Source organism: Meriones unguiculatus, chromosome 2, assembly GCF_030254825.1.
Source record: "Meriones unguiculatus strain TT.TT164.6M chromosome 2, Bangor_MerUng_6.1, whole genome shotgun sequence".
NCBI lineage: Eukaryota > Metazoa > Chordata > Mammalia > Rodentia > Muridae > Meriones > Meriones unguiculatus.
The window spans coordinates 110,508,421-110,519,253 of NC_083350.1; the positions used below are offsets into that span (position 1 = coordinate 110,508,421).

Consider the following 10,833-nt stretch of genomic DNA (forward strand, 5'->3'; position numbering starts at 1 on the left):
GCTTAAAAGTATAAATAAAGAGAAGGGAAATTAAGAAGAATTCTCATAAAATAAAAAAAATTGCAATAAAGCATTAGATTCTGATGCCTTGTTGATTTTTATTAGCTTGTTGATTTTTATTTCATTTGACAGGCAAAATAGCCACTTAAAGATACACTGAAATAAGCATGAATAGCAATGTTTCATTGATAATTCTTTCAGTTGGGTTTTTATAGGACAGCAATTCTCCTTTGTATTTAGATGATGAATGAGTGGTTTTTGAAAACCAGTGTATATTTCTTTCAATTAATAACAAAGCAATCAAATACACAAAATGGTGCAATGGTTCTGCTTTAGGTTAACGATGAATGCTCATTTCTTTGCTTTATTACTTTGCTGTAATGCCAAATGTTGTGACTGTTCATACAACCTATAATATTTCTTGCAAAAATACAAAACAATCTATATGTTATATGATTTTTATCTATTTCAATTATGCAGAACACAACATGCCCAGGATATACATTTATTTGAAAACAGTCAGTCAAATTTACATGAATGCAGAAGAATCACATCCATTAAGCCACAATTGTGGAAGAGATGAAATAATTAAGTTCTCACACATTTGTACACATATGATTATATATCTAGGTAAAGATATGATTATATATCTAGATAAAGGGTGATTGGTCACAATCACATGTTAAGAAGTAACTTTTCAGTAATAGTAGGAGCCCCTCTTGAGTATGTAGGGCCTTCTAGGTTTGCTCTCATACAGCTGCCTTTTCAGAATATAAGGGATTTTTCTCTTTATCACATCTTCCTTCTCACTTTTGTCATTGCCATTATCAAGGATATCTTCCTGAATTATCTAAAACAGAGAAAACAGAAAAGGAATTTACACGCATGAAATAAATTTCACATAATTTTTGGTATTTTAAGTACAGTGCATCTGTAGGATCAGAGAAACAATTGTGTCATGTGACAGTTGGTTATTAATGACTGAGGTGGAATCAGATTATAATTATTTTGATTATTTATTTCCTTTACCAGTTCTGCAGCCTACCTCTTTTCAAAAATATAATTACATTTTCCAACTGAAGAACCACACAACAGACACCTTCTACTTAGTTTTAAGGCTTAGCTTATATAATGGCAATACAAAATGATATGAAATATATCACAATAAATATAGTTTTGAATCTGATATGTCATTTGAACAAGAAGGTAACAGGGTTTGATATTGATTTAAGTCAATTACTGACATGATTTGAAAGACATTGCAATTACCAGTTTTCTAAACAAAGAAAGGATTGCCTGTTCCAAGTTTCTTAGATGTAGAAATCAACAAATGTGGAAACTTTAAATAGCTAGATTTCTTCAGATTACTCCTGTCTCCCAAACTTTGGGTCACAATAACAAATAGTGATGCTTCATCTGTAATGCACATCATGCCACCCTAGCACCGAGAATTTTATTTTCACCCACAGTTATTCATTTTCAGAGAAGGTAAGGAAGCTACTGTCAGGCAATGTAGGGTTTTAATCTTTAGTTTCTTTAAAGTGTATAGTCTGTAATTTCTTGTACTGTACTCAGAATGATATTATCATTTCATTTTTAAATGAGTCAACAGTTAAAATAACAAGAGTTCCAGTCTCATGTTCAGTTGACTTATCTGCTAATTAGTTTATTGAGGGTCTTTCTTGTCTGGATAAATAAGGGATAATTGACATTTCCCTTTGCTAAGATTTGAATTTTCAGATTTTATTGAGCTAAATGGTGTTTTAAAGATTATACCATTTAGCTGGAATTAAAATTAAAGGATAAAGAGTGCAACAAGTATATTTGAGCTAGCCTTTTTGTTTTCTCATCTGGAAAGCATCCTTTCTGTTTACCAGTTAACATAAACACCAGCAGCTCTGCTGGCATTTTCCCCTTCCACAGGGTATCTTTACGGCAACCACTCACAGGCTTGTTACATTAACAGGGAGGGCACCTCAGATCTGCAACACTGGTTTAACCCCACAATGTAAAACACCATCAAAGCTCCTGGAGCTTGATCTGAAAAATAATGTTTTTCAATTTGGAGAAGTGTAACACTATTCCATTTTTCTTTTTCAGGAACATTCAGTTGCATCCCACATTTTTCTTCTCACAGTTCAAATTTTTGATACTTCTTTCCCAGGCCCTAATACATGTTTTTTAGTGAAGTTCACATCAGGGCAATAAAAATGTTTGTTTTTATTAACAAAATGAGTGTTTGTTGAAAATGCTTTTTGTCAAATAGTAGATTACCAAAAATTTCAGTTTTTCCCCTTTAATGATAGGTCAACCAGACAGGCTAGTGCACAGGGGTGATACCACCACTTGGGAAGCAGGAGCAGGAGGATTGCTACAAGTTCAAGGCCATTCCGGACTACATAGTATGTCTTAGGCCAGCCAGGGCTACATAACTCTAAGACGTTGTCTTAAAAAGAAAAAACAGAACAAAATGCATAAATAAGAAATCTAAATATGCAGCAGCAGCATCTGTAAAGCTGTTCCTTTAATGACGTCTCTTTTGCTTGTTTTATCAGTAGAAAAATAGTTTTTGAAGTTAAGAGTTAATTGCTATCACACACACACAAACACACACACACACACACACAAAGCACACCTATACTTAAAAATTAAGAAATATTTTAATTGCCAAATAATCAATTACAAAAGTTGGAAACAATTCCTATGAACAAGCTAATTTGTGAGTTGCAACTAGAACTCCTTTGGTCTTTATTTTGTTTCCTTTGAAACTTTTGTATTGTGTTATTTTATAGATTACTACGCGTGATTTTTTTTTGTCTTAATGAAACAGTTGGAGTTACTTAAATTTCTTAATACATGTCACTGTTACCAGGAAAACCTACCTCAGGACATCATCCATGTATATACATAGTTCAAATGTACCTTAACACATATCATCACCCTTTTAAGAGTGAAGAGAGTTTGTTAATCTCCAAATATTTGGAGGGTACTTTTAAGAAAGGTTATTGAGTTGAAAGGATGGTTTAACACTTTCAAGTATTTTTTAAGTCCTCCTACTATGTTCTAATCCGAGTATAGGACTAAGTACAAATAAGAGCCCACTTAGTGCCATGATTCTCGTGCCCATCTAGGGTTCTGCTGTACCTCCCAGTGTTGAAAGGCCCGGCTGTGGCAGATTTTCTGGAGCTGGAATATGGTCAGCATTGCTTCCAGGCTAAAACCATCTAGAACAAGGGGAAGTTTCCTTTTCCCAACAACATCTTCATCACGCATATCTCCTGCTTCCTCGGCTGGGCTGTTCAGGTTATTTATAAGGCTGCAAACATTTAGCAAGGTCATTTTCCAAGAGGGCACACTTGCTTTACTGATCTGAAATATTGAAAAAAGATAAAGCAATTAAAGCCTGTTAGAAGAGTATGGGATATGCTTTGATTTGGTTGAAGCATTATAAGTTCTACTTGCAATAAAACTATGAATGTATGAACCTTCTATTATACTTTTAACTCACAGACATTCAAATCTATGAGTACAAGTTTACTTACTTTGTTTTCAAAAAGCTTGTAATCCTTTCTACTGCATGCCTTGAACAAGGTTATCCAACCATGGATAACCTGTAATGCTCCGAGTTTGTATGATATTTTAGAAGAAACGTTCACATTTTATTTCAGCAATAGCTTGTTCCTTACCAGTATATATGCTATTCCATTTGGAAGTTTCTTTAGAGATATTCTATTTCAGTGTTTCATAAGATTAGTTCTTTAGATGCCTGGATATCGACTATATTTTTAATTAATTAAATTTTATTAATTACACTTTATTAACTCTGTATCCCAGCTTAAGTCCCCTCCCTCATCCCCTCCCAATCCCACTCTCCCTCCCTCATCTCCTCCCATGCCCTTCCTGAAGTCCACTGATAAAGGAGGTCCTCCTCCCCTTCCCTCTGACCCAAGCCTATCAGGTCTCATCAGGACTGGCTGAATTATCTTCCTCTGTTGCTGGTAAGGCTGCTTCTACCTCAGGGAGACATGATCAAAAAGCCAGGCACCGAGTTCATGTCAGAGGCAATCCCTGTCCCACATACTTGGAGACTGAGCTGCCATGGGTTACATCTGTGCAGGGGTTCTAGCTTATCTCTATGCATGGTCCTTGGTCAGAAAAGAACCCTGTGCCAGATTTTTTGTTTCTGTTGTTCTCCTTGTGGAGCTTCTGTCCCCTCCAGGTCTTTCATCTGTCCCTTCTTTTGTAAAATTCCCTACACTCTGCCCAAAGTTTTGCTAGGAGTCTGAGCATCCTTTGATATCCTGCTAGGAAGAGTCTTTCAGAGGGCAAATTTCCCCCCTCTATTTATCTCTCTGGTCTCCCTCAAGTACTCTCCTTCAAACCCCTCCCATGTCTCCAGACACTCTTGAATTTATGGCCTCTTTTTGTTTGGGTGTTATTGCTGTAAGCATACATATACATAAGCATATAAATGGAGCCTGCTGAGTCTGGCATTGTTTGTGGTGTTTATGGTGAAAACTATATATACATCTCCACTGGTTTAAAAGAACATTCTACTGTCAACTGTAATAGGATGAAAGGAAATGGAAAGGGGTTTTAATTAAATAATCTGAGATCTTACATGGTGATATTCAATAGCATGTAGATGTGGGTTACTTGAAAATAGAAGAGAATAAAGTAGAAGAGTAGACAGGAATGAAATAGAATATTACAATGTGATTCCTAGACACATTTGAACACAGAAAGTAGAGTGGGGAAAAGATTTGAGGTAACTGACTGTATCACATTTTTTTTTCTGTTATCAGTCAAAATGTCTTTGTAGCTGTGTCCTGCTAGGAAATTGAACTGCAGCAAAGGATAACTAAGAAGAAATATATTTGATAAATGTGTTTGAAAAAGTTTAAATAAAAAATAAATAACGAGTTCTTTGTATAATATAAAGTGTGTTTCATTATTAAATGTGACATAAGAAATATGGTTAGCACTCACTACCTGTGCTGCACTGAATCAAGATCAACTTAGCAGGTGGTGAAGTCAAGGATTTCAACAAATTAAAGGTAAGGTCATCGGACTCATCTAGTTGTAAAATTTTACATCTGAATTAAAAAAAAAGTGAGAGTTTGTAACAAATCCTGGATTTCAGTTGCTCTTTCAAAAGCATGCATAGCACTTCCAGAGAATATAAAGATTTGAGTTTGATTAAAAAAAATCTTTAGATTAGCTTCCAATGAAAACATGCTGTACCAGTATTATTTCTTAGTGAAACTATACTCTAATGCTAGTGGTAATAATTTAAAAAAAATGTATTGTGAGAACTGCAAACAAATTCTCTTGTGTTTGCCTCCCCACCCCACCCTCAATCTGAATCCACTGGAGCGTCTGCTGCCTTGATATTTTTAGTAATAGCATTTTATTGTCTAAACAGCTTCATCCTAAGATAGTATTTTTTTTCACATACTTGACTTAAAGAGTGGAAAGAAGAAAAATGAAGATCTCTGGAGTTTTTATAATGGAACTGCAAAAACAGAATAAAATACTATTCTCTTTAAAATTTGAATGTAGCCATATGGTTAAACTGGTCATATATCTAGAATTCTCACTTATAAACTACTATAAACATACAAAAATGTTGAATGGTAGAAATGAATAATAAATAATTTCATAAAACAACATGAGATGTGCCTTTTATTTTTATCCTAGCAGCAAATTGGAGTAATTTTATCTTTGGATAAATTCTCATCAAAGCTTATATCTTTCTTATCTCAGTTGAAATGAAGCAATGTAATTTAAATACTTCCTCTTGAACTGTTTTAGACTGATTGAATTATACTTTTGCAAGATATTTTCTTCAGTACAGAAAATGACACCATTCTGGCTACTGAATTTATTTTTCTTGCATTTGTTTTGTCAGAGGGAGGAACTCAGATTCTCACTTGTTCTCAGAATGGTAGTACTTTCAAAACTGTGTTTCATTTTGGAGATTATTTAGAACATACACCTGTAAACAATGCATATTTAGAATTTGAAAATAAAATCTTTTCTAAGACATTAAGGGCTTTACATCTAACAGAAGAGAGTATTAATTGACTCCACATATCTTCCTTCTTTTGAAATGAATAGACTGTAGCCATTCATATCTGAATAAGTACTAATGAAACCACTTGTTATAATTGCATGAATAAATTTCTTGTTAATATTGACTAAGTTTATAAAGAAAACTTATAAAAAGGATATTTCTGATATTCAATTTACAAAATAATAATCTGTTTCTCTTCAATAATTAAATACTATTTTGGTAAATTTTAGTAGATATTGGCCATCATTGAATTCTAGGTGATCTTAGATTTTATCAAACTGCCTGTTAAGGACCATAGCAGAACACACATCTTCATTAGTTGTAAGGAAACAATATCATGTGCTCTCAAATACACACTTAAACAATAAATATTTTTTTTTCATTTTTACTCCTTTTTTTGATAGAGATATTTGTGCCTAGACTGTGTTTATTTGATTATGGAAGAGCTATGTTTAGAAGAACTAATTTATACTATTGTTTAAGAATTGAGGTCAATCCCCACCCCCCAAGGGAGGAGCAGTCCTGTTAGGTCACAGAGTAGGGCTTTGCAGCCAGTCCTGAAGATACCTGATAAAACAGGATCAGATGAATGGGGAGGAGGTCCCCCCCATCAGTGGGCTTGGAAAGGGGCACAGTGGAGATGAGGGAGGGAGGGTGGGATTGGGAGGGAATGAGGGAGTAGGACATGGCTGGGATACAGAGTTAATAAAATGTAACTGATAAGAAAAAATAAAATTAAAAAATGTAAAAAAAAAAAGAATTGAGGTCAATATCTTGATTGCTTTTTATCACACATGTCAAGTCCCATCTTCTCTGCAACATTGTTTAATTCTAAATGCAAGAGGTAAGTTCACCTCAAAAGAAGTCCCTATATTTTCATCAGATAACTGTATTCTAATCATCAATTTTAATACACAGTACTTGACTAAGTCTGAATCAATTAATTCAATATGATAGCATGGTAATGTGATATATTCTAACAGTTTTGTTCCTAGGCAAAACTTGGTAACTAGAAAAGGTACTCTTGTGGTTTCAGAATTTTGCTCAGAATACAGAATTTCACTGGGCTCATTCAATAAATATTAAATATCTATGCTAACATTTTTGAAAGAGTAAGAATGTAAACTCCTCCATAGGTAATGGAGTTTTTATAAGCTATCAGAGAGTCATAAATTTCTAGACTCTACATTCTGGTTGTTGCACTCAAAGATTAGAAAGCCAAGGTCAGACTTTTACTAACCAGTTGCCCAAGATTAAATTGACCAGAAGTCAAAGCTTTAGGTCTGGATATCAAGGTTCACCTGATTATAGCATTCTTCTATATTATGTTCCCTCCCCATGTTGCAATGATGCTGTGTTTTAGGAAATCTATGTTATTTTCTACAACCAACAAAAACATGTAAAATCTTCAATTAGGTTTCACTTATTTGTGTAACCTCAGGCCAATATGCCTTTCATTGTGGCAGTGTAACAATGATGAAAAAAAATTACTTTAAGTATGTACAAGACATTATCTGTGGCTTTTTAATTACAATTGAAATATAGCAATTGACAGTCTTATAGACATTTTCCTTTTCATATAAACAGCTGCGAATCCCCAGAAGAAAAAAAAATCCTCAAAAAGGAAATGTCTCCTAAAGACCTTTCCAGTTTTGAGGTAGGTAACTATATCTATATTGATTTGCATAAGGAAATAATATGATGTTTAGAGTGAATATTTTTACCTCCTTCAACCCTGTATTAAAGGAAAGAAAGAAAAAAGTTACCTTTGATGCATGCATATTTGTCAATAAACCTGCCTCCAATGCTCTCACATCCTCTTCTGAGTCTGAATAAAATAAAAACCAAATGTTCACTATGTAATCACATATCATGTAATTATATGGTAACCAACATATTTTAAATTTATAAAATTTAGTCTTTGAAGCTTATTGTAATAAACTTCTACATGGAATTCCTTCAAAGCAGTATTCAGAAAGAAACTTATCACAGTTTAATTTTATGTTGTCAGCTACAATAACAGAATCTCTCCTAAGAAAATAAGCACATGATAATTTGCTAAGCAAAGTATTCATGATTTAGGATTGTTTCATCACTGAATCTCAGTATAATGTTTAATTATACTATATCCTCACATACCCAACACTAGGTCATTCTCATGAGCAATAGTTCACACGTACAGAAAATACATACCTAATAAAAACATAATAAAATATGAATACAATTGTATTTTTATTTTATGACAAAGCCATGTGGGATTACTCAGTGGTAATTTTAGAATAGAAACGATACTGAGATTCACTTCACTACAAATGTCATTTTATAAAACACTCTTTGAAAGAATCGGTTTCTGTTTTAAACAAGAAGTTTGAACTGTGTGCTTTCAATTTTATCATAAGCAAGTGAGGAAATGGCTTAAGCAAAATCAGAGCACTCCCCATCAACACATGGTAAGTAGTATTGAAAACAGATCCCTGATTTCACTTGGAAACACATTTTCCCACACTCCATTTATGAGTATTGTATAGAGAAGCAAAGTTTAAAAATACTAAAACAGGTTTGGAGCATTTGAATATCGGCTGGCTTCGTGTGATAAAAGAAAGCAGAGGTTATATTAAAACACTGGCTCCCACCTGACGCTAACAACTGAAAAAGTGCAGGGAAGAACTAAGGTATTCCGGAGACATCTTTGCTTGGTTTGTTACAGATATATGTTTAATTGTTTGTATTTCAAAATGAATGGTAAAGTTAGTTTTATTAATCACTGATAAAAATCTGCACTTGCCACCGAAAATGTTTTCAAGAGTTAATATACAGGTTTTAAAAAATAACCTATTTTTAGAATCTCAGATTATAACTAATTCCTGTAATTACATGATAAAAATATACTTACAGAAAACTGTAATGTCTCATAAAATATTTACAACGTGTTATGTTAATAAAATAACTAAATCATTCTAAATAAATCACATTCCATTCTGATAGTTATCTTTGCACTTAGTAAGCTGAGCAGGAGTTTGTACTAATACTTCATAGTCCTAGTTATTAAGTACAATTTCTACAAGTATAAGTTAAGTGACTTTACTTCATTTAGCCCTAAGATTTTCCATTTTGAAGTCTTTCTTCAATTATTTTCCAATTATTAATTAAAATACACTTCAATCATCAAAATAGTTCACATTACTCTTTTAAATTTATTTTGCTTTCAGGGAGAGTTAATACATATCTAATAATAGTACAATTCTTCTCCTTAACTGCTATATACATAACACCCTAAAGCTAAATTGATCATCTATGTAAGTTGCCAAACTCATGTCTATTGTTTATGCTAACTTAAATTGCATTCAGAGAAGTGACAGCTATGTTAATATAATATCACAGCTGTCACAATGAAAGACTACAGAATGTGTTTTCAGAAAAAAAACTCAGGACATCTTTTGTTGCATCAGAAAACTATTCTGTAAATAATGCTCACTCATTTATTTACTGATATTTATTTCACATGTTCTAACTCATGAATAGGACAATGACTAAGGTAAGTGAATGAGAGAAGTCACATCCCTAAGAGAATGAGGAAAGATAAGAGTAAAAGATTGTGAATGGGATCCTTAATTTCTGCATGCTGACAAGCACTGCCTCTATTCTCTTTAACAATGACCAGCCCAATTCAGATTGTCATGCTTGTCCTATTACTCTTATTTATCCTCTTTTTAGTGGTAATATTCCAAAGTAGAATATGTTGTATTTCTTTGAAGCCCCATTTACTGCTTTACAGATTTTTCTTTTAAAGGAAAATAGACATTTCAGTTCTTATAATCAGAAAGGAGAGAAACATAATAATCACTGTTTCTTTCACTGAGAGAGTAAGAGAGAGAAAAGAGAGAGGAGAGAGAGAGAGAGAGAGAGAGAGAGAGAGAGAGAGAGAGAGAGAGAGAGAGACTCCTTTTGGCTTCATTAACCTGAGTAGCAGCAGACTGCAAGAGAAATAACTTGAGGGAGTTGTGAGCCGAAGTCGAGCTTACCTGAGCACAGACTCCAGGAGCTAAAAGCCAGGAGTGTCAGGCACACCAGCTGGAGGTTCATTCCTATCATCATCTCTCAGCCTTCTGATAGCAGGTCCACACAGCCAGGAAGACACTGAAGGTGCTTTCCCGGTGCTTGCTCTAGCCTTTAGCTGGCTTTGAAAGGGAGTGAACTATGAGAGATGCTCTGGCCATCCCCAATATATATATGAGCAGGAGGATGATGTCATGACTGTACAGGAAGCACACTGCCTTCATCTCCAAACCTCCCTGTCTCTCCTCACTGCCCCCTCCTTTCCCTTTGTCCCTCATCTCATCCAACACCCGTGAACCTTGATGGAAGTGACGCTCTTCTCTAATTGCAGCTGTTGCTCAGGATTTCTGACTCACAGAAAGAGTTGTTCAAAAGCACTGCCATATACAGCATAGTAGAAGTACCCCCTGGTGCCTGCCTTTCCTAATTTTCTCTCATTCCCCTGCTCCAGGAATTTGTTACTTTGATTTCTGGAAACACGTGTTTTGTTTTTTTTTTAATTCCTAATATTTAAACAAAAAAATCTCTAGGACAAAAATCCCTGAGTCCTAACATATGGAAGACTGAAAGACTCGTAACACAAATTTCTGAGTGCATGTTTTGCTGTTTCAAAACCTCCAGAGAATTTACATAGCATGTAGCAGAACAGAAAGGGAAATAGACAAAAACTGGATGTAATGATGCTGGATGTAATGATGAAA

General features: G+C 34.2%; 1 protein-coding gene across 1 annotated transcript; it reads right to left on the reverse strand.

Annotated features, from left to right (window-relative positions):
• Window positions 1-331: 331 nt before the first annotated feature.
• Nts (neurotensin) lies at window positions 332-10,343 on the reverse strand. The gene is made up of 4 exons (XM_021663908.2): window positions 10,099-10,343; window positions 7,843-7,904; window positions 3,145-3,369; window positions 332-850 (listed from the first exon to the last, which is right to left on the reverse strand). The coding sequence occupies exons 1-4, from the start codon at window positions 10,169-10,171 to the stop codon at window positions 698-700; spliced, it is 513 nt and encodes a 170-aa protein (XP_021519583.1). The 5' UTR covers window positions 10,172-10,343; the 3' UTR covers window positions 332-697.
• Between the last annotated feature and the right edge of the window lie 490 nt (window positions 10,344-10,833).